The 25216-nt window shown below is 36.6% G+C and overlaps 1 protein-coding gene across 2 annotated transcripts in view; it reads left to right on the forward strand.

The window, feature by feature from the left end:
• Positions 1 to 25216, forward strand: part of PARPBP (PARP1 binding protein) — a 53016-nt gene that overhangs the window by 26076 nt on the left and 1724 nt on the right. For both annotated transcript variants that reach the window (XM_045187069.3, XM_024579408.4), the window contains exons 8-11: positions 7867 to 8050; positions 10994 to 11172; positions 13531 to 13612; positions 24504 to 24639. In XM_045187069.3, coding sequence (XP_045043004.2) covers positions 7867 to 8050; positions 10994 to 11172; positions 13531 to 13612; positions 24504 to 24639 — 581 coding nt within the window. The remainder of the gene's footprint in view (positions 1 to 7866; positions 8051 to 10993; positions 11173 to 13530; positions 13613 to 24503; positions 24640 to 25216) is intronic.

Below are 25216 nucleotides of genomic sequence, written 5' to 3' on the forward strand. Positions count from 1 at the left end.
TTAAAATATCCAAATCTTTTTTTGTGTTTGTGTTATATTTCCCTCATTTAAATGAAGTTTTAATGCAGCTAGTTTTGATTTTTTTCTGTTGTACATGTTATCTATTAACTTTCTACCATGGAAGATGGGGATTTGTGACCCACTCAACCAGCCTCCACCAGGCACAGACAATACTTCTCTTTCTTCACCTTTCTTACCTAGTTGTGCCACGATTTCGGGTTAAATCATTAGTTTATTTTATTGTGACTCTATAAATATTGTCTATAGCTAAACTTTGTGATATACCATGATTTCACTTTTTGTGCAAATTTTTGTTTTTTCATCTACTTTTAACTTTGTTTTAATTATCTACTTTTTTCTCTACTTTATCATCAATTCTTTATCAAGCTTGTCAACAAAACTATATAGTTTCTTCTTAATATTAGGTCATCTATCGGTTCTGACTTGTGCCCTTGAAGACATTCTTTCTCGAGAGCCCTCAAGCATATTCCTTCACTCTGTACCTTGCTTGGTAGGCCTGCTTCAGAGTGCTAGCTGTGAAGCTTCTTCAACACCTTGTGAGTTTTCTTTCCCTCTGCCTTGCTTTCATGCCTTTTATTGGTAAACACTTTGCTCAGATAGCTTCATAAGAAAAAGTAAATGGGAGACAGATATATTTATAAGTTTTTTAAATTTAATTACAGTTTACGTTCAATATTTTCGTTTCAGATGTATAGCATAGTGTTTAGTCAGTCATGTACTTTACAAAGTGGTTTTCCCGATGTTTTAAGGACGCACCTGGCACTGTACATAGTTACTACAACATCGTGACTGTAGTCCCTTCACTTTCCCATGACTGTTTTGTGACTACCAGTTTGTAGTTCTCAGTCTCTTCATCTTTTTCACCCAGGCCCCTAACTCCCCTCCCTTCTGGCAACTATCAGTCTGTTTTCTGTATTTCTGAGTCTCTCTCACTTTTGTATGTTCATTTATGACAAATATCTTTATTCTGCTCTCACCTTTCATGGTAGGTGACCTTACCATATTTCATTTATCTCTCTAAGATGATTATCTTTAATTTTTAATATCATTTTTATTTGCTTCCTGGATGATCATTGTTTTTGTCTAAGTTGCATGTTTTTGTTTGTGTTGCCCTCTTTCATGTTAGAGGAGGTCCTAAAATGTGTGGTGATTCTGGACTGTCCTTTCTTGTTTAAGAATGAGGTCTTATAAAGCTTGGCAGCTCTGTACAGTGGACTTCATTATAGCTTGGTAACCATTTGGCTTTTTTTTTTTTTTTTTTTTTTTTTTTTTCCATTTGGCTTTTTTGTTTGGGATTCTCCAGAAGTCAGTAACTCGATGTCTTTTCTTTGGGACTTTCCCCAAAATTTCTACGGAGGACGTATCCTTTCGTCTCTTTCTGAAAGTTGTAAGTGTGGCTAGTAACATTCTGGTATTCGAGGTAGGTTGATGCTGAGTCTTCCAGTTTAGCATGCAGACTTTTACTCAATGCCTCCGTTTTCAGTTTCTGGTGCCTCTGGATCTGGAGCCTCTCTGGTGTAGTTTCTGCAGAGTGCCCCTGCTTTTCATGCTGAGGTGGAAGTACACTAGCTTGATTTGCCAGAAGAGGAGAGGAGATTTAGGGTCTAAATGTTATGGAGACTTTGAACCAGCTTTCTTATTTGCAACTCCATCTTTACCATTGTCTTCAATATTGCCTTCAATTTCTGAGAATATCTGACTTGCTTCTTATTGGTGTGTCTTTCAGCAGTTATTTAGTTGTCAGCATTCCCTGTTCTATGGAGTCAGTGACCACTCGTCCATCTGCTTTTCATTTCTCCTTACTTTCATGTGTCTCTGCTATCACTGACTATCGTCTCCTCTCCCATTCTCTTTTTCTTTATGTATTTAAAAACTTCCTTGCCTTTTTGTCACTTTAGTGAGTTTTTGAGAGGGAGCAGATATAACTGCGTGTATTCAATTCAATGTAATTTGTTATAATTCCAAAAGCAGGAATTTCTGTTTGGGGTAAGTTATCAACAAGGTAGAAGTTCATTTGTAATGTATATTTCTGCGAAAGGCTGGAAGTACATTTTTGAGGCATCTGGGGTGAGAGAGAGACTTAAGGTCTTCTTAAAAACTCTTAAATTCTTCAGTAACTTAGCAGCCAGTTATTTGGAATATTCTATATCTGATCATGATCAGTAACTACTTTATGTTCTAGGAAGACAGTGAAGAAGTGGGCACAATATGGGTAACCTGTTAGCACATTGTTTCATTGTTCATTCATTTTGTCTTATAGTTTCAGCTTCCTCTTTTACTCATACTTTAGCCAGAGACTGTAAAGATTTTGAGGAAAAACAACAAAACATCTTCTCAAACCATCAACTTCCTCAGTTCCTTCTCCTTCCTTCTATAGCTCAAATTCTTGAAAAAACACTCTTTATTCCACTTCCCAATCCCTAGCTGTTTATTCTACATTTGTCACTAAGCTGTGAAACTCTGAGAGCTTTATCGGTTTTCTTCACTAACATTCTCTAGCACTAGCACAGTTTCTGGCAAAGAGTAGACACTCAATACTTATTAACGTGTCTGTACTTAGCTGTTTCACACTTTTCCGCTCTGTTGAAGTTAATTCTGCAAAGATCACTTTTGATCTTCAAGTTGTCATAGTCTTAGGTCTCTTTTGAGTCCTCAAATCTGTTCATTTTCCCTCTTTCCCCCATTACTTCTTAGATTCCATTCTTTTATTCTCCACCTACCTCTCTGACTTCGTATATGCAAATTCTAAACCTATATTTCAGTGAAATTCAAACCTCTTTCTTGAATTTCAAAACTATATCTTTACCTATAGACTGTTACTTCAAAGGCAGGTAAACTTAACATGTCCCATGTTAAATCTTCATCTTTTCTTGAAAACCTGCCTCTCCGTCTGGCTTGATGCAGCTTCCCTCCCTCCAGTCAGCCAAGCAGAAACCTGGAGCAAGTTTTAAACTCCTTTTTCTTCTTTCTCTATCCCTTCAGTCACCAAGATCCATCAATTCTTCTTACTCAACATTTTTTATATTCTTTCCCATCTCTATTCCTGTAACTACTATCTTATTTCCATTCTTTACACTGCCTTGATCTTCATTGTTTCTTGCCTGGATTTTTTTCACTCATTTCTGGATTGTCATTCTGCCTCCAATCTTGAGTTGCCCTGTCCTGTTGCCCTCACTGCTGCCAGTGATCTTTCCGAAACAGCAAAGGTTACTCCCATGAGTAACACCCTTTAAAGAGTCCATATAAGGTAAAGGATGAAACTCCAGACATCTCAGTGTGGTGTATGAATTCTAAGCACACTAACTCCTTTCTCAGTATTAAAACTTGGAGTCAGCCCTGGCTGGAGAGGCTCAGTGGATTGAGTACCAGCCTACAAACTAAAGGGTCGCTGGTTCGATTCCCAGTCTAGGGCACACACCTGTGTTGTGGGCCAGGTCCCCAGTAGGGGGCATGTAACAGGCAACCATACACTGATGTTTCAATCCCTCTCTTTCTCCCTCCCTTCCCCTCTCTAAAAGTAAATAAAATAAAATCTTAAAAAAAAACAGTTAAAAATGTATTTAACTCGTAACTGAGGATAAGTTTGTATTACTTGTCTTATGACAGGATGGTTGTGATAGGGAATCACAATAATCTCTGAGTCCAAAGAAAGATGGAAAATAAACTGACAGGGAAGAAATCAAAGAATCCATTCTCACACTTAAGCACCCCACTGCCAGATTTTCAGTTGGCCCTCTTGGCTATTGTCTGGCTGCATTGCTACCCTTTGCCAGTAGGTGCCACCATAAAATTCATACTGTACCTTCAGGGGTTGGGGGGGCGGGTCACAGGTTACATAGTTCTCTGTTGTTCTAATTGTAAACATTCTGTATTTCAAGTTTATCACACAACAACTCTTTAAGGGCACACGTGAATTGTATATATTGGACTAAATATTATACATTTATAAAATACTGAATCTGGTTGAAATTATCCAGTCCAGAATTGTAATGTTACATTTTTCTTATTTAAAGATATTTCAGAAGCACTGATATACTTTATGCAGCGCCTTTAATTATAGTTAATTATTAGAGATATAACTTTTATTTTTTAAAAACTTTAATTATTTTTAGACAGATGGGAAGGGAAGGAGAATGAGAGGGAGAGAAACATCAATGTGTGGTTGTTTCTCACACACCCCCTACTGGGGACCTTGCCTGCAAACCAGGCATGTGCCCCGACTGGGAATCGAACCAGCAACCCTTTGGTTCACAGGCTGGCACTCAGTCTACTGAACCACACCAGCCAGGGTGAGATATAACTTATTTTAACAAGTAGTTATCAGCTTCATGAAAGATGATGAGGAAACACCAGTTGTTCCGTATGGTAAAGATCATTGGCAATTACGGTAAATTATTACCAACTATTTTGTCTTTCTTGTTGCTTACTCTTTCAGTCAATGTATTTGATACAAGCTTGGGGATTTAATTGTGTTTCCCTTACTAGCCTCAGTTTTTTCTTTCTGCTATAGGGCTCTAATGTAGTAGCCATTTAGTAGTCAGCAACTGCAATGTAGCTTTCTCACCTAAATCCTTCTATTAGTGTTTATCTGGCATAGTCATACTATATCTTCTGGGAAGTCTTGCTGAATACCTTCCTTTTCTCTTCCCTCCCCACTCAAACTCCCTCTATACCCTCAGTATCTCACTGTGTCATATGATGAATTGTGGCCTTTTAAAGAGAAAGGTTTATTCATTCTGTATTTCTAGCGCTTAGCACAAATGTCCTGGTATGATTTGAGTTAAAACTTAAGGATTTTCTAGGCTTTACAAGTAAGTGTTTGAATAAAACCACTGTGTTGCTGAGCAGATATTTGAAGAGTTAATGGTTGGCTAGTACATAGTGAATGTATAGTAACAGACTAGTCATAGCACTGGTGCTTGGGGTATCTTGCCGGGGGTCAATTATTGACCTTGACAAATCTCTTAAATATTGTACAAGTCTTATAAATTATTTTATAAATAATAAAATATACTCAGTGAATTATATTATCTATAAAATTTGAGAAAAGGGAGGCAAAGGTGACCTTTTTGGAGGGTTCTTGGAATTGCCTAAGGTACTCTTTCATAGTTTATTATCCTTTTGAATCTTTTCCAGAATTTTTCTATTAGAGATGAATTCCTAGAAAAAGCACATAATGCTAATTGTGTTTTCATTTTGGCTATATTTTATCCAATTAATTAATATGCTTTTAATTGAAAATTTAAAAACTAGCTGAAAAAGAGAGTTCCTGTATACATAAAAGAATTCTTAGAGTCTACTGAGTACGGACGGATGTGTGGCAGACTAGGTTGGCTGATTGGCCCTTCCTTTGGCAATAATTAATAATGCTGGGTAACATTTTTTAAATGCTTTTTAAATGCATTGATGAACAGGCAAAAGCAATGAAAATACAAACAAAATTAGGGGAAGGAAGAAAGCCAGAAAGGGAAGTTAAGAAGGGAAACTAGCTTTTATTTTGAGAGTATTTGCTGAATTTGGTAATTTGGAGAGTGTATTCTTATAGACAGCAAAGCCTAAGAGGACAGATGACAAAGCCCAAGGACTGCCTGAGGTGAGGAATCTGTTAAGACATACCTACCCTGTAAGGCCACCCCCTTGCTGTAAAGTGAATCAAGAATAAGAGTTTTACCTGAATAAGGATTTCTACAAAAACCTACTCAAATGGTAAAATGCTTTAGCATTCTTTTTAAGATTTAGAACAAGAGTTCTTGCTCTCATCATTCCTTTTCAGCATAGTATTAGATGTCCAATTCACTGTAGTAGGGCAAGAAAAAGAAATAGGAGATGAAACAATTGAAAAGGAAGAAGTACAATTCTAATTGATGATGGTATGATTATATATATATTGGAAACTCCAAGAATCAAAAGAAAAAGTATAGAAGTTAATAGTAGAGTTTATCTGTGTTGCTGGGCACAAGGTCAATAAACAAAAAACAAATAGAAAATGTAAAAAGCATCAAAACTATAAAGTACATAGAGTAAATCTAATAAAGGCCATACTTGCTTCCTTCCCCTCGGAAGGTTCAGATGCAGTTTGAAAGTCAACCAGGGCTTTGTGTCCTGATGGTGGTGCTACCGGAGATTTTTGTCCTCATGGAAACCCCATTCATCCTGCCTCCCACTCGGGCTTCCAGCTTCCCACCCCAGCTCTCGTTTGTTCCTTTGTGGGGGAGAGATTGGGTGGTACTTTGAGATTTCTCCCTATTCCTGCCAAGCTCAGTAATATGTTCCCCTAGAGTAGCGAGTATCCAGTGGATACCCTCTAAATGCTTTTGCATTGAAAATAATAATAATAATATGGATCATAGTAAAATGTACATCTTTTGTCTCAAGTATTAAAAACTTAAGGTTGTTGTGTGTGATAGTGGTCAATTTACTCAACAAACATATCAATTATTTCTATGTGCCAAGTGTAAACTGGTTATATGAAGACTAGTAAAATGTAGTCCTTTCTCAAGGAGCTAGTTTTTTTCCTGAAATGTTTCCCGAGCGTGTCTAATCATAAGAATTACCTGAAAAAAAAAGCAACTATTTAATGTCCTTCTTTGGAGTTTGTGATTCAATAGGGTGGGGTCTCATGTTGACCTTTTAAGCTAATGCCAAGTATGATTCTGATGATCAGGCAAATTTGGGAGACACTGTCTAATGCACTGTTATACATTAAGTCTCTCTGCATTTTTTCTTTTAACTTCCCCTCTCTGTTTGCACCAGCTATTTAAATGTGAACAATTCTATTTCCAATGATTGTTAGGAAACCTGGCTTGTTCCCTAAAACATAAAGTCTGGCAATAGGGCGGTGAGGATAAAATCTTTAATTCATAATTTCCTTTTTGGCACTATAAAATTCACAGAGAGGTTAAATAGCACACCCAAGGTAGAGAGTGGAGGAGCTGTGATTTTTGCCCAGGCAGCCTGACTCCACACGCACACCACGCCCCTTCTCATCTGGCACAGTGCAGCCTTTCCACTAGGGGTGGAGATCTCCTGGCCTCAAAAAAGCCCCCTTCTATTGTTGCCAACCTCTAGTTTCTTGTAAAGGACCAAAATCCTTCCCTGTATACGTTCTTATGTTGGTTTTAGGTGTGCTTTCTAGAGCAGGAACTGTATCCCAAATTCATGCAGGTTCAGGCTTAGTATAAAGAAACAATTGAGTTTAGGTTTTTAAAAACATGTATCTATTGGCCATAGTTGGTCCAGTCTCTGATTTGCTTTAGATCAGTATTGACTAGCTTACTTTCCTCTTTCATATAATAACTCTTCTCATATGATAGTGCAGTATCGTGTGTTTCAGATCAGTCTCCTTCCTCACCACCTCCTTCCCAGCCCAGAGCCGTATGTATTCTTAGATAAGCCATTTAACCATTTTGAGACTCAATTTTCTCATCTGTGATTTAAGGGTAATAATACAGAATTGGCTTTAAGATTAAAGTGATGTAGGACTCTAGGTATTCAATGAGAGGTAGCTTTTATTACCTTCATTGTATCTAAAAGTATGTGTTTTAAGTGTATTGTATGCATATAACTGCACCTGAATCTGTTTTCATGTATAACCGAATTGTTTCCCTTTAGCTTTCAAGTCAAGGAAGAAGTAACTTACCTTGTTGAAATGACTGGCTTTTAGAATAACTTTTTAATTTTGCTTCTAACGGTTCTCATCCTTTCTTAAATGTGTTATTATTTGATTTTCAATATCAAAGCCATATTCTTTGAAAAGTGATTAACTCGGAGAATTGTATTTGCAAGCTCATGAGCACATTGTCATTTCTAATACTATTATAAAGGCAATCTTATTTCTATTTTCAGCATTGCGGGGGGTCAGATACTTTCAGTGATAAAGACGCAGCTGATTAAAGGCCAGAACAGCAGGGATCCTTTTCATAAAGCAGTAGAGGAAGTTGCTCAGGATTTGGATTTGAGGATTAAAAATATTATCAATTCTCAACAAGGAGATGTAGCTGTTAGCACCACCGACATCAGTCCTGCACGGGTAATGACCTTCTTATTTCTTATTATCCTTTTAGATAAAACATTTTCTCTTCTATTTGTTGTAGAAATGGTTTGCTATTGCTATTTAAGTCAGAAGAATGTGCTTCCTGTATGATGTTATTGAAAATTCAAGTTTCTCAGTAGGATTATGTAGGATTATGTTCAACTTGGGTAAATCATAACATCTTTGGACAAAATTGTCTGTATTTGTTAAAGTAGGGCGTTGGATCATCTTTGGTATCCTTTGGATCACTAGAAGTTTATAAGTTTTGATGGATACTAAGGTGTTTTGTCATATTTTTCAAGAGTTGTTCTTATGAAACATTTTCCCATTTACTCAGATATAAAACAAGAACTTGTTTTCTCTGGTTTGACCTCAGTGCTAGGCACTCTATATGACAGCAACAAGGGTGGTTTTTCTTCAGCAGTTTATCTTTCTTTTATAGAATTTTTCCATCTTCGTGATTTCTTATTTTCTACCTCTGTTGTCAGCCTACTGTGAACGTAAGGAATTTCTCCTATATTTAGAAATCTTTTAGCTATGTATTTCTTGAACATTTACCTCTCTTTTATTTTTATATAGATTTTTGAACACTATACTATTATAGGAAAAGTTGACTACCATGTTTTTAGCTCTAGAACACAGTTTTGGAGTATGTGTTCAAATCCACTTGTTGCAGGTAACAATAGCCCCTTTTCACTAGACGTGATTGTGACAGCCAGTGTATGAAGAAAGACTTGCTTAATTTTTATTACTTATTATTCACATTCCTTGGGGACTGCTTTTAGATGTTTTTCAAGAACAATGCATGTTTTTAGATTAATTTGATGGGGGAGATTCTGGGTTGTTCCCCACATATCCCATGTGTATTAACACTTCCTATGACTCACTTGGCTCAAGTGACAACCAGGTTATTACTGTCAGTATAAATAAGGAATTTTAACAACTCAGATAACTAAGAGCATCAGTATCTTCCATTTCCAGTCACAAGAAATAAAAATGCAAACAACCTGGCTCTTTTTTTTTATTGTTCTTCAGTTACAGTTTTCTGCCTTTTTCCCCATTGCTCTCCCCTGCCCTATCTCCCCCACTCCCACAGTCAACTCGCCCCATTGTTCGTGCCCATGAGTCCTCTATTCTTGTTCCTTTGTTTGCCCTTCCCCTTCTTTTCCTGTAATCCCGCTCCCCCTGCCCTTCTGGTCACTGTCAGTTTGTTGTTTATTTCTGTGTCTCATTCTATTTTGCTCATTTGTTTGTTTTGTTGATTAGGTTCCACTGGTAGGTGAGATCATATGGTATTTGTCTTTCACCACCTGGCTTATTTCAATTAGTATAATGCTCTTCACTTCCATCCATGCTGTCTCCTACACTTCCATCCAAGTGTAGGAGTTCCTTCTTTCTGCTGCATAGTAATTCAATAATTCTCAGTGAAGTTAGTATTGAACAATATGGACTTACCTGGTGCTAATGAAAAATATATATGTTAAGCACTGGATTGTGATAGTTAATTGGTTAAAATTCCATTGTAGGTATACATTATAGTTTGCTGGTGGCCTGAGCCTCAGTGAGCCAAGTAGGGAAAGGAGTCGAGACCACGTAGGTGAAAGTTGAGGAATATCCCGCATAGGGTGACTTTGATTCCTAGGCACAATGTCCAACAGCACTATTGGTTAGGCATTTTAATTACCCCATGTTTTACCAGGATTTAACTGAAGCACATTGAGGGTAAGCAACTTTCCTAGACTTATACAGCACATACGACCGGTAAATTGGTATCAAAATTAAGCTGAAATGCCTTCAGAGTTTGTGCTTACATGTATCTATATATATTTTTATTATCATATATTTTTGCTTATTCTTCTATCTAGTCACTAAGTTTTTCCAGTTCTCCTCTTTTAATCTGCTTTTTCCTAATCTCCACTGCTACTATCTTCTTCATTTCTAATCTGGACTATTACAATTCCTTAATTTGTCATTCTGTCTTCAGATTTATAGTATTCTTACCATGGAATACGTTTTACACATTGCTATCATTTTTCTAAAATCTCAATAGTATTGTTTTATTTTCTTGCTTAATTAACCAAGAGGTTTTTAACTCTGTAACAGAGTGACTTATAACCTCTGCCTGATACACAAAGCTTTCCCAGGCTCGTCTCACATAACTCCCTCTCTGTTAACCTGTTCTTTGGCTGTATCATACTACCTGATCCCTGAAAGTGCCTTGCGGTGTCCTACTCTTATGTGTCTCCTCCGCCATGTGAAGTCATCCTTGATTCCAGGGTAAATCGATCACTACCTTTTGTGAGCTCCCACTGCACCATGTATACATTATGTTAGAAATGGCACTGAGTCTGTGCAATGCAATTATTGCTGACTTACTTATTTTATCAAGGAGACTGCATTCCTTGTGGCAGTGGTTTTTACCTTGGTAGTCTTAGCTTCAAATGCAGTGCTTGGGACCTAGTATGCAGTTATCAACGATTACTGAATGAATTAATGTCAACTAGCTTTTCATTTTTGCATTTCAGGAGATCTTTACAGACATCTGTGGGGTTGGTAGTTAGATCACCAGAATCCCATCTCTCTTTGGTGAGAGAGAGGAGAAATACTCAGAGTTAAGTCATGAGGCTGAGACCACATAGCTAGGAAGTAGCTAAGTTTTCTGACTTAAAGCCTACTGTTATTTTGACCAGAACCTAATGTCTTCCTGTTTTATGATACTATGTTTTCTATTCTTTTGTGCTTCTGGAAGTTTTGATAAGATTGATTTTAGTATGGCTGGAGTGAGAAATACTCACATGCCTTAAAGCCACTTCTCACGGCTGATCTTTTTTTAAACAACAGAGGAGGAAGGAGAACAGTGGCACGTGGAATGGAAAAGAGTGACTGATTGACCCAGCTGGGGCGATTATAACGTTTACTTACAATTATTTTTTGTTCTAGCCAAAATCTTATGCCATAAATCATGGCACTGCATACTGTGGCAGAGATACTGTGAAAATTTTGCTGGCTCTTTTGGATGAAGAAGCAGCCAGTGCTCCCACCAAAAACAAAGCAGAGCTTTTATATGACGATGAAAACACCATTCATCATAATGGAAATTCAGTTCTTACACTTTTTAGGTAAGTAATGTGGAAGTTGTATGTATGTGAATGTTAACTTTAGTCTATAAAGGGAGTTTGTGAAAAAGCACTTCATTGATTGTAAAACAAAAATGTGCTATTTTTTATAGTCTCCTATTATAGTAACTACTAAACTCCTACTGTGGTCTACTATGGTAAGGGAACTTGGAGACTATAGAAAAGTATGAAGAGAGAAAACAAAAATTAGTTAAAAGGAGATTGAACACTTCAGCGTGAGGGAGTTATGCATAAAAAGGTAGTATTTTGTGAGTATGGCAGGTGTTTTTTTATTTTGGTTTTGTTTTTTTGTTCTTGTTTTTATTTCCCCTTTGGAAATATTTACTGTGTTTGCTTTGCCACGTATGTCAAGAATTTTGCTAAATACTTTCACTTGTATTATCTCAGCCCTCACAGCAACATCTTTTAATAGTATCCTCACTTTGCTTGTTTATTTGTTTTTATCCTTACCCAAGGACGTTTTTTTCATTGCTTTTAGACAAAGAGGAAGGGAAAGAGAGAAACATCAATTGGTTGCCTTCTGTACGCACCCTAGACCAGGACTTGAACCCTCAACCTAGATCTGTGCCCCTACCAGAAGGCAGATCAGCAATCCTGTGGTTAAAGGACCACGCTCCAACCAACTGAGCCACACTGGCCAGGGCAATAGAATCCTCACTTTATAAGTGAAGAATCGGTGGTTTTAGAGAGGTATTTAGTAATGCACCTAAGAGAGCTAAGTTAGCAAGCAGCAGATGTGTCTTTCTCTGAAGCCTGAGGTCTCTCCTCCAAGGACCATGCTATTCTGCCTGAGGAAAGGAGAGAGTATAACACCAAGCTTCCATTGGAATTGGCATTTGCTGGTTCTTTCTCATATTATGAAAAATACTAAATTAACATTGGTATTCCATGCAGGACATGAATACTGTCCAGTTTCAATAACAATTAGGTCAAAATTGAGTAGCTTGATGATATTTTTAATTAACAAGCATTCATTTATAGAAACTCCAGAAATTTTAGAACATTTAAATTGTATTTAGTACATTGTGGAGAATTTTGACAAAGTCTTCCTATCATTTGATCTTTTTAATTTTCTGCTTGAGCTCCTTTTTAGAAATCTAATTTTAGTCTAAAATCGTTCATACACGTCCACGTATGACTGCTTCACACAGTCTCTCTCCTGTGCCTCATTGTCTTTTCTCTTTAGAGAGAAACATTAATGATCTATAGTTCAGCTTTATCCTGTAAGTCCTTTAAATCTTGTTTGCTTAACCAGCTTCCCATATTTATTCTTTTATATCTGGGCACAATATAATTCTTTCACACTCTACCTTAAAAACGCCCCAATTTCCTAAGAGTAGAAATTCATTTGATCAATGATTTATGTATACCCTGTGTTAGAATCCCAGAAATGAGCATAAAGAAAATGAATCTTTGTTTTTTTTCTCCTATTACCTTCTGTTCAGCAAAGTTTACTTTTTAGGTAGAAATCTGAATGATTTAAATATTCTCTCATTTAATTCTTCCATTTCCTTCCGAGAAAGTTATTTTGTGTTAATAGAATATTTTTAAACCAAAATTAACCCCCACGTCCGTTCTAGAGAGATACTTTTCTGTGTGGAGTCTCATGACAAAACACATTTTAATTGTTTACAGTTACCTTGGCACTGCCAATGTCATTGTGCAGACAGGTACCTGTCCATGGTAAAGCAAATTCTTAATGGGCTTCATTGAAATGATAGAATTGAGGACAGTGTGGTACATGAATGTAAGTCCATACAAGGTTATAGACTAGTGTTTCTTAGAATAGACTGTCCTTTATTCTTATGTATTGGTCTTTTGAGTCGAAGGGGTTATGACTCTGGCTCTGGAGCCAAAAAAGGAATTTACTGCGGAATCCACATTTGTCTGGCTCCAGAACTTCAGTGTTGCCTTCTCTATTATGCCTTCTCTAACTCTTCCATTTAGAAACGATGTTTTTCTCTTTTGAATTCCTCTGCTATGGCACTTGTCCTTTTTTATTTTGAATTTTAGTTAAGTAGATATCTTACTTTTTCTACATAGGCTTCCCGATGCCTGAATGCAGGGCCAGTGAGCATATGAACTTTCTGTTCTCCCATCATGTTACCCAGTGCCTTCCTTACCTACGGTGGAAGCTCAAGTATCTAGTGACTGGATTAATTAAGCAAATTATTAATATTGAGAATTGTCAGAATGGGGATACTGATATTTTTATATAGCATTATAAACAACTAGATTCAGTTGTCTTTTACTCCATAACTGCTTTTGGGTAGGGGAGGAGTAAAAACTAGGCTTGAAAAGCTACTTTGGTTGATAAAGTTTTGCTTTATTTGGACATAGGTCTCCCATACAAGTGAATAATTCATTGGTGAAACCACTGAGAGAACGCGTCCATAAATCAATGGAAGAGAAAAAAATGAAGGTACGATTTAATGTATTGTCATGAGAATGGTAGAAATTGTTTTAGTTTTGGAAGAAATATATGAAACAGAGCTGGGTATGGTAAATATAAATTGTGCATGGAACAATGGGAATTAAATGAAAAACGAGTTAGGACAGTTGACATACAGAAATTTTTCTTTTATACAATCTTGGCTAATCTGTCTCTGGCTTATTCATCGCACTGGATCTAAAAAGGAAAGGAATAAGCCCCTGCTATAAACGTTCAAGAAATATCCGTTCAGTAAATGAAGGGGAAAGTAAAGGAACATGTTTTCTCATTTACATTTCTGTATCTTAAACGGAATCTTGAGAGAACGCATAATTTTAGTTTTGTTTCCAGCTAAAGACATAATGGCAGATATAATTATTTGTAGATTGAGGTAAGGAGGACGTTGGACATTGTTCATTGACTAGAGCTGCTCTTCATATTTTCCCTTGGTTTAAGCGAAGTTTTCCTGTTCTCACTTGAAACATGTGTGCCTATAAGTAGTCAATAATGTGGTTTTCAATGTTTAAATTTATTTTTTTGGTTTTATTTTCCAAAATGAAACTTGATCTTAACTCATTCACTTATTCAACATATATTTATTACCTACTATGTGCCAGATACTCTTCTATGGTGGGGAATTCATTCATTTGTTTATCAAAATGTTCATGTAAAATTTAAAGTTATTCTTAAATTATCTAACAATTATTCATCTCGATACAACTTTGAGAACTCTAATTTGCATGTTCTTTATATTCCCATTTGGAAAGTAGTTACAATTAGCAAAGCTTTTAGTTATCATCTATGTCACCTACATATCGTAACCCCATTTAGTTTATTTATATGTATTAGTAAGTCTTATCTTTCTATTGATTACTAGTAGTTGCTAGTAACTATACCTATAGAATACCTCATTGAGTTTTATATAATTTTTCTGAGAATAAAATGTCAACACTTTGTTATTAACTGTTAGTACTTATAGTTAAGGCATGAGATTTTTTAAAAAATATCTATTCTTTGGACTTGATTAGAGACAGAAATATAACATGTATATTCCTTAATTTTTTTTCCTGCTATCAATACTGATAGACTCCAATATTTTCATTTAAAGATTATTGAGGTATTATGTTAGAACTAAGTAAATGAAAGTGAAAATACCTATCTGAAGAATGAGAAGGGATTTTCTTTCAGAAATTTGTAAGTCAACTAATCACTATAAAATGTATAGTGTAGACAAGATTAATATAGAGAGAAATTTAGAAAGTTTTGGAAAGCAGAAGACTGTCTATTCCGGTCTCATTTACAGATGAGGAGACCAAAATTCTGAGACATCACATTATCCAAGATCTTATAACTATCATGAAATATTTTATGTCAGCTGCAAAGCCATGGTTAGCTATCAATGAGATTATATAACTACATTGCTTTTGTTACTTGACAGTGGAGCTGGCTTAGTCTACATAGCTCTAAATGGCAATAAAGAAATGAAAGAATTGGTGTTTATGACTATATTTTTATAATACAGTATTCTTTATAAAAGCAAAGTATGGAAATAATTGATTTAGCCTGGCTATGGTATATATAGCTGAACCATAGCCAGGTGGATTACTTGTTGGAATAATAAAAAATTGTTGCTAATAATTGCAACTAAGTAACTATGGAAAAGTAGCTTAACAGTTAATTACCCTATTATCCTGTTACTTTTGCTCTTTTGGCATACAGTGTTTTCTTTTTTTAGTCATGGAAAGAATATATGATCTATACTTGAAACATGGTCTTGGAAAGAGCGCTGTGAAGGCAGAAAGTAATTAAGGAACTTAGAATGATGATGTTGTAGTGGATACTTGATTATGAAATATCCATTTATTATTATAGGGGGCAAATTAACTTTTTTTAGATTTTTTGTTTCCTTATTCATAAGTAGAAATGGATATTCCTCTGAACACAAAATCCTATGAAACCATTATGGAAAGTATTTATTAACATACTCACTTTAAGTCCTCAAGTTTTATGTCCTACTGTAGCTTATTAGAAAACTTGTCTAGTATGGTCAAATAAATTTTCCTGTGAAGGGAATCAGAAGGTTCTTCCAGAATCTTCATGGATTTGATAGAAATCTTTAGAAAATGTTTTCTCCCTATTTTTACCCCCAATTTCCAAGCAACTTAGACAAGTACCCTTATACCTTTTTATTAAAAGACTTTTCAGGGAGATACTTACCTCCTTATGTCTTTAAATAAATTTGTTTCATTCCTTCCAGCTGAGTTTAGCGGTTTTTGCACATCAGGCACAATTGAAAGGCCATGTATACAGGTCTTTTCCTTATCCCCCTGTATTATATGTATGTCAAAATAATCATCAGTATTAGCTGACTTAATAACTTAAGTGAGCTGATCAGGAAAATTCCGGATCTTTAAACCATGGAGTAATCAGGAGAGTGAAAATCTGGACTTAGGTAGTGTGAAAACACTGACTGCTGGAACCGCTGCTCTCAAGCTGCCAGGGAGGCCAATGGTCATGATGTTAGGAAATTCTTGATTATGTATCCGAGGGTAACCCGTAGGGTATTAGAAAACTCTGAGCATGTCCAATTAAAATGGTGGACTTAGATCAACTCATAGAATTTCCCTCCCCTTAAAATGATACTTATAATGAGTAAAGAATAGTAAAACCCAGCAAAACTATTCACCAACAACAAACAACAAAGAATAATGTAATTAGATATAATAAACTTTGAAAACTATGGCCAAGGAGAGAAACTGAAGATTTCAGAGTGAAGAGGTGCAGCGTGACTTGGTGACTTACTCTACTTCAGTGCCCAAACATCGTTCGAGTGAGTGGACAAAATCCCGAGAATTATCACGAATATACCCACATCTGAGGAGCCGACTAAGTGCGTGTGTTCTTGCTTTGTTCTGCTTTCCTTTTCTGTCACAGAAGTAGTAGAAGTGGTAACCGGATAGTAAAGCGGATAAAACGCGGGAAATGAACCCTGGGATTTACACACTTACTCTGGTGTGTCGTACTGAATTGGGGAAAATGTGCACAGGCTCCCCTTTCATTTGAATGGGAAGCAGTCCCTGAGAAGGGGAGCAGACCTTCTTAGAGTTCCTTAAAGGAGAGTGCAGAACCCAGAAATTTTATTCAAACTGTGTTATCCTCTCAGCTGAACCCTACTTGTGCCGCTATCATTCCTCAGGCTACAGAAAACTGAGGGATAACAAACTATGTGGCGTAACCACAAAATGTAACAGAGGAGAAAATAAAATGCTCTCAACGAAGGAGTGAACAGAATCAAGAAATCACTCAAAGACTTGGAGGCCTCTGTTTCCAGTGAGGATATAGTAGGCCATAGCAGAGTACCCTTTCTGCTGCAGTTACACAATAAAAGGCAGAAAATGGGAAAATATATTTTAAAGACGTAGGAAAGCCATGTCATCGATGCAGTTTAAATAAACTAAAAATCTGGGGAGAGTAAAGGTCTTCTGAGGCGAGCTGGCTGTTATCAGCTATTTCTTCCCTGGGATTCTTGGCCAGGTTTGGGTGTGACCTGAGGGCTGGTGTTGGCCCAGGCAAAGGAACTCCAGAGGAAGAGAGAAAGCAACAAAGATCTTGAGTGTCTTGAGGGGTTGGCAACAATTTGGGAGCTTCAGGGGCCCTAAATGCATACTTATTTTACCCAGCACACATACGCGGAGGTTTTGGAGCCGAGAGCAAGGCTCAGGAGCCTCAACCCAGTTCGTGGCATCAGCTGTGGCCGTGAGGTGGCTAGAAGACAACGCTGTGCCTGAAGAGTGGGCCCGCCTGAAACCCGGGGCTGTCCCCTCAAGATATTTACCACATTTAGACATGGAGTGAGCTGGTGGGCCAAAGAGCACGTGTAGAAAACCTCTGAAGGACAGACCGAACCCTCCAGACGTTCAGGTCAGAGGTGACAGAGATACACAGGCTCTCAGATGAAAGCCTGGGAGGGACATTCCTGCGGAAACTGGAGAGCCGGAGCTCGAACGCAGCTCAGCCCTGACTGCGCTGAGGTTGTCAGTCCCTCGCTGTGGCCGCCTGGCAGATACAAGGGAACCCTTCCTGATGGAAGAAGACTTCATCTGGAGCCCACACGGTTCCTTCATAAACGGTATCCAGTTGAAATAAAATGTACTGGACATGAGAAGAAGAAGGAAGATTTGTCCATTAGTCAGGAGGGAAAACTAACAAATGATTCAGGTATTAGAATTAACAGACAAGGAATGAAAAAAATTTCTACATGTAAAAAAACCAAAATGGTTGAAAAATTGGAGAATTCTAACAGAATTAAAACCTGTAAAACAGAATTCAATAGTCATTTCAGAACTGTAAAAACATCTACAATTAGGAATGCAGTAGATGAGTTTAGTGGTAGATTGGACATAGCATTAGGTAGCATAAGTGGACTTAAAGAGAGGTTATTAGAAAAATCTTCAAACTAAAGTGAGGAGAAAATACAGAATAAAAAAACAAAAGAGAAGAGCAGAGAAAAAGACAGAGAAACACAGAGAAAAAGTCTAACATTTGCCTATGTGGAGCTCCAGAAGAAGAGGAGAAAATGGAAACAATATTTGAAGATACAGTTGTTGTCATTTTTCCCAAAGCGTACTTGGTTTCACACCAGGTAGTATTTGCAAGACATGGGCAGCGCATGTAAGGTTTCCTTTACTAAGACGGAGTTGCAGGTGGGTTCTAATATGATGGACCCAGCAAGCAACCATGTCCCCGAGTCCCCCGAGAATCCGTGTGTTGCCCATGAAAGTGGCACAGGACATAGATTGCAAAGCTTTTCTTCCGGAGCGATGCTTTTCCGTAGAACTTCCTGTGGAAATGTTCTGCGTTTGTGCCGTCCTGTAGGTGGTGGCCCATTCGTCTACTGAGCGCCTGCCCTGGGGCTACTGCAGTCGAAGAACTGGATTTTTAATTTTACTTAAATCAATGAAATACGTGTTGCTAGCATATTAAAACAATTGCAGTTCTAGTAGATTAGAGATACCTACGAATGCAATAACTAGAAACCCATAACAAGTAGAGGAAGTGGTGCTCTGACCCTGAGAAACTGGAACAAGTAGGATTTAAACAGGCAGAGGGCGTAGAAGAGAGCATTTCAGGCTGAGCGCACGACCTGATGAAAGCCTTGCATAGCCCTCAGGTATCAAGCGACTGTGTTGTGTAGTTGTACAAAATAACTAAATAAATAATGTGGGGCAAGGTTAAGGAGAGTGTGGCTTTTGTGGTTTTGAGGAAGTTATTTTTCTGTAGGGCTTTCCTGTAAGGATATGTGCATGAGACCCAGAGAACGGCGGAATATTTTAAGAACTTGAAAGGAATGGTTGATAGAATGGAGCTTAAGGACCTCAGCTGCACAGTTCTCTGTGCTGAAATGTGATTTAGCTTTTCTCCTCATGTAACTTCTCTCTTGTTTCTGAACTAAATGGTTTCATTACTTTATTGAGCAGAGGAGAGTTTACTCAGTACATATTTTTCTACCTCAAAGCTTTTGTCTTTAGGGTGATTTGGCTGTTCTTTGCCAGTCTGCGTCTCTCATTTCTCTATCATGTGGTCTCCTTACTCTCTTTTAAAGAGTAGAATCTATTCTGTTCATCTTTTCATACCTCCAGGCATTTGCTTGCTGATGTTTCTGTTTCCTCATACCTTCTAGTTGCATATACCTGTTACAGTCTATTACAATTTTACTTAATTCACTTAACAAACATGTATTAAATGCTTCCTGGATACCAGGCTCTGTCCTAGACACTGGGGAAACATCAGTGAACAAAACAGAAAAAGGCCCCTGTGGACAGGCCTTCCGCAGATATTTGTGGGGCTGGGGTGCCAGAATCTTAATGGAAGTCCCTGACCTACCTGTACACCCCTTCAACCCTGGTCCTGTTCCATATTCTTAGGGACACTCTACCAAGAGGGACACACACCCCAAACCCCCTCCCCTTTGCCATAAACAGGCAGCCCTTGAGCCTAGAACAGGAGGCCAGTGGCAGCCCAGTGCGTAGGACAGCTTGAGCAGAGGATTCTGGGGTCCCAGCTACTTGCAACAGGATCTGCAAGGGGAGTTATGGTCCCCTGGTGGGCATATCTGAGGCCCCATTGACTACTTTCCCTGTGGGGAGGGGAGGGCCACAGGAGGGCCAGAGTGGGCCACCATTTAACTGCCAAACTAAGGGTTTTGTTCATGGAGCTTTGCATTTTAGTTGTGAGAGGCAGGCAATAAACAAAACAAGCAAGTTACGTACACATTATGTTAGGAGGTTATCGGTGTTATGGAGTGAACTAAAGCTGGGGAGGAGAATAAGGAGACTGTTCCTTTGTATGTGATTTGGTTTTAAACAGGATGAGCAGTACAGATCCCTTTTAGGTGACATTAAGCAAAAACTTTAAGGGAGTGAGGAGCATTTTTCATTAGCATGAAGATGGGATTTTTGTATTAGACTGAACTAGGAATTCAATTAGAAATTGAATTTGTTTTGGCTGAAGTAATGAGCTTGGGATTTATTGAGTATCTACTAAGTGTCAGGTGTTATACTGGACATTTTATATCCTTCATCTGAATTAATCCTTGCTCAACTCTAGAAGTCATCATTTTCCAGACCATAAGGCTAGTAAGTAACAGAGCAAGGGTTTGTATTCAGGCATAAGACTTCAAAGTTTATGCTGTTCCTGAAGACTAGATAAGGTATAGTAAGTATAATGAGGAGTCATAAAAAGACAGTGCTTCTACTTAGGTTGAAAATATTATCTTTCTTCTATTTAGCAAAGTAAATGAAACGTCACTGAAGAATAAATGGATCCTTTGCTATATTCATAAATTCATATGCCATAAGGGTAACAAATGTGTTCTTTTGAAAATGTGATAATGTAAGAACAAAAAGATATATTTAGAGTATTTATTTTTAGTTACATGTTTAAAAGGTACGTTAAGAATAATTTCCTTTTCAAACTTGTTGATCTACTTATCGGTATAATGGCTTAGAACTTTACTTTTCTTAATAATACTCTGAGAATGTCTGCAACTTTTCAATATTTTGACTCATTCGTTTTAACTGGAGTCAGGCTTTCCTATGTGAAGTACTATTTTCCTCAAACTGGGAACCTACTAATAATTTCAATTTAAAAAGAGCTTGTGGCAAACAGGACTTTTCCAATTCTTGGCAAGTTTGAAGTTCATTGCAATTTTACTGTGGATAGAAATCTTTCCAAAGGGGGGAAATCACTCTACAAAGGAAAACTTGCAACCCTTTTTTCTCATGTGACTTGAACATAAAATGGTTTTAACAGCCATGTATGAATCTGGACATTATTCTTAGTTGTTTAGTACTTCAAAAGCACTTTCAAGAGGGAATTGTTTTGCTTATTTGTGATTCCAAATCAAATACACAGGGAGATTTGGAAGATTTGCAACAGGAAGTAATCTCAATTCTATGTAGCCACTAATCTTGTGCAGAAAAATTCGACTTTCATGAACAAAGGGAAAGCATTCTCTTTTAAGTTATAAATACAGGCCAATGTAGCTTGTATTGTTTTAATAACTAAAATGAAGATGCTGATTGTGAGCTCATTTTTTGAGCTGCATTCCTAGAATCATTTTAGAGTTGGCCTGGTCTCGAGAAACCTAATTCAACAGATTTCTCACTCTGTCGAAATACTGTCTTCATACATGATATTGTAGTAGTAGCTGCATAGCACCTGTGTAGATCTCTAGAGTTTATATAGCCCTTTCATATTTTTAACGCCACTTACTCCGGACAGTTTTGTGAGATGCATATGAGGATAAGTGAGAAGTTTTGTTTATCCGACATCCTCTACTTAATAAATGGTAGAGCCAGTATTAGAAGCCAGGTGTTTTGACTGCAAATCTGGTGCCTTTCCCATCACATCATTGCTTTTCGTGCTGATTTCTTAGCTGGACCTTAACACTGTTGGCTCCAGTCAAGTTCATGATCAATTAAAACTTCCAGAGCTTTTTCATATGTTGTTTTTAAGTTAGGCTCTCCTCATCCTGTACATCTGTAATTGATATTTTGAACTTAAATTCAGAACTTTGTTTATCCTCATTCATTTTCATCTTATTATTTTCTACTTATGGTTCTAGTCATCTGAGGTCTTTTCAATCTTGATTTTGTTATCCACTTTATTTATTATTCCTTCCAGCTGTGTGCCAACAGCAACGTTTGTAAGTAGAATGTCTGTGATTATAGAAGCCATCCTAGTACTCTCTTAATATAAGATGTGCCTTCCCTATGGTTGGAACTTAATAAGTAGTAATTAATAAAAGAGGTTTTTTCTATAGGGTTGGGAAAAGAAAACCTATATGTAATCTTTTATAAAAAGAAAAAATGACCCTCAAGATACTTCTCTAGATTATTTCTTTTGGACATAAGTATTCCGGGATTACAATAGAGCTATTGTGGTTCTCTCTTATGTTATAATATGTTTGTAAAAAATATTTTTCAGAATTGTGCATAAAACACAAATATATTGCTTAATAAGTTATTTTAAGGCAAACACTATGTAAGTATCACACAAAGCAAGAAATAAAACACTGCTAGCTCCCCCCCCAAAAAATTTTTTTTCATTGCAGAAAAAGGGGTTAACTATTTTCCTTTCATACTTGAACCCATTCTCAGGATTTTAAGAATCTATTGCCTTGCAAGTCTAGTTTTCTGAAATTGCCCTGATGTCACTACGGGCTCAAGAATTTCTCAGCGGGGGGCCTGAGGAGAGGAAATCTAGTTATAATAAGGGGGGCTGTGGCACTTATTTTGTGACTGTATTTACATAGTGAAGAAAGGTTTTTTACTTCGATGTATGTTAAAAATTAATAGAAGTAAAAACAACGGCATCCCAAAGACATTTTTATTTATGCTAAATGTGAGATTGGGAAACATCAGTTGTAGTAAATAATATAATTGTATTTTTGTTAGGAGTGTTTCATGGATGGTGCCGATGAAGACTTTGTGGTGGGAGGCGACAGCCCTCCAAGCCCCCCGCCACATTCTGGGTACTGTGGGAGTGACATAGGCAGCCATTAGCACTCATTCGCCTTCACGGGCTTATTACCTGACTCTGTAACTCTCTGTAAGCAGTAAGTTTATAGTTCTTTATAAGCAATAACGGGTAAGATGAAAGGAAAGTTGTGTAAAAAGATAATGTCAACAGTACTAGTTTTGCAGATAGAATTAAGTTTTTAGATAATGGTACTGTAATAATGATGTGATATAATATAATATAGTTTATTTTATTAACAAAGTTCATTTAATAGCTTTGTCAATTGCTTTAATTCTGTATTTATGGAATTAGTAAAGTCCAGAAAGGGCTAGTTAAAACTTCTATTTTAGGGCATCTCATGGGGGAAACTATATAATGGTAGTTGCATTCATGGGGATTCATGAAAATATGGCTTGTAGTTCTATTATTTCTATTTAAGTTTAAAAAAATAGTTTTGACCTTTTACATGTTCACATTTTTAAAATTTTGTATGTTGTTTTTATGCTTACATGGAAGGTAGATTCCAATGGTCTAAATCTTAATTAAATACAATATTTAGTAATCTGGAAGCTGTAGGCTCTCGTAGATGCCATTAATTAGAAGGGTATAAAATTTGTCACCCTGGGAAGATGTGATCCTGTGAAGCAGCTGGACCGGACACTGTTCTGACTTCTCCTACACCAGCCGGTGGATTTCCCTGCCATTATCTTTGCAAACATCTGAGTGGGCTAACTCAGTGATCTCTGAATCTGTAACACAGTATATGACTACTGAATATATAATGTAAAGTTGTACTGTTTTAGACTGTAAGAACTGTGTCAATACATGTTCCGTAAGTAATCTGCAGCGTAATGTAGTTACACTTTGAAGTGCAGTCCTCTTTATTTAATCATTTGTTTGAAATTTAAACTTTGTTTATTTCTGAAAAGGAATTGGGATGATTTTAGGTTTGGAGAAATCTCATTATAACTGAGAGGCATTACACATCAGATGTAATTGTTGAAATTTGTATTATCTATATAGATTACTTTGTTCTGCAATTAATTTCTATCCCTAACAGCCACTGGTTTATGTTTGCAGAATACATTTCCAAAATTATTTTCCTGGCATCCTTTTTTGTGACTAAGAATTAAATTTAGCTTTCTAATTTTCTCATTTATGATGTTTGAAGGTAAATGCAAGAGTGTATTTTGAACATTCAACCATTAAATGATTTGGTCACATTTTCCTAGAATGATGTATTTGAATCATCTTTCTTACTTTCTTAAATATTCAAGTTTTTAATCAAGAAATAATGTCTCTCAGTCACCTTTTTGTTTTCTTTCAGTTTGTTTCTTTGTTCATTTTCTATGTTTCTTTCTCTCTCTTTGTTTGCTTTTTTATCTGAGCATTTCTCCCTTCCTCAGTTTCTCAATTAATTGAATTACATATGCTGTTTTTTTCCTAAAGGAGTTATACTCAATAATTCTTAGGATGAAGAACCTTATTTTTCTAGGATTATGTTTAATATGTATATTGTTATTAAACTTATCATAAAACTTAATTTCCAAAGCAGCTCAGACACAGGAATGTATAAGAAAACCCTCAGAAATCTAAAATTAATCTTTCTAAACTGTTACAAAAAATATGAAAAATACATAAAACTGGTATTACTAAAATGCATAAAAATGCTAGTTGTAACAATGAATTTGCAAAACTATGAAACATCAAGTGTTAAAAGTTCTCAATGAATAATGGAATTTTTAAGGGAAAATTTATGATCCTTGATTATGATTACTATTAAGTATATTTCAATCTAGGTGAAAAAGTTAACAAAAATAAAGAATAAATCGTGTATTTTCTTCTTTCTTCCCATTACCAGATGAAGCAAACCTTAATTAGATCCCAGTTCTCTTGCACTTACAAAGATGATTGCCTGGTGGGCAGGAATATACGGAATAACGTTAACATAGCGTCAAAGCCGTCCCATGTTCTTCACATGGAAAACGACCTTTCTGGTAATTGGCCTTATTTGAGCAATTAAATAACACTTTGATCCCAGTGTACTAATAGGTTTTAACTTAAGTAAAATTAGATTTTTGTTTAGCAAAGTATAAAATGTGAAACATAATGGTGTATATTTTTAAAGACGGGTTTATTTAAGAAAGGAAATCTAAGTACAAATTTATAGATAGGAATAGGACACAGTTTGATTTGACTAAATGTGTTTAAAGAATAACTTGTAGCATTTAAGGATTATGTATCATGCATTAAAACAAAGCAGATATTTGTTATTTGTAGGGATGAAAAATGAAGTGGTATAATGAAAAGTAATATGGTAATAATATAGTTGTATTTGTTTTATCTATTTATTCATTTATTTATTTATTTTTAGAGAGAGGGGAAGGGAGGGAGAAAGAGAGGGAGAGACCCATCAATGTGTGGTTGCCTCTCATGCCCCCGCTACTGGGGACCTGGCCCGCAACCCAGGTCTGTGTCCTGACTGGGAATTGAACCTGCAATCCTTTGGTTCACAGGCCAGCCCTCAATCCACTGAGCCACACCAGCCAAAACTATAGTTGTATTTGTTAATCA

This window comes from Desmodus rotundus, chromosome 3 (assembly GCF_022682495.2).
Source record: "Desmodus rotundus isolate HL8 chromosome 3, HLdesRot8A.1, whole genome shotgun sequence".
NCBI classification, from domain to species: Eukaryota; Metazoa; Chordata; class Mammalia; order Chiroptera; family Phyllostomidae; genus Desmodus; species Desmodus rotundus.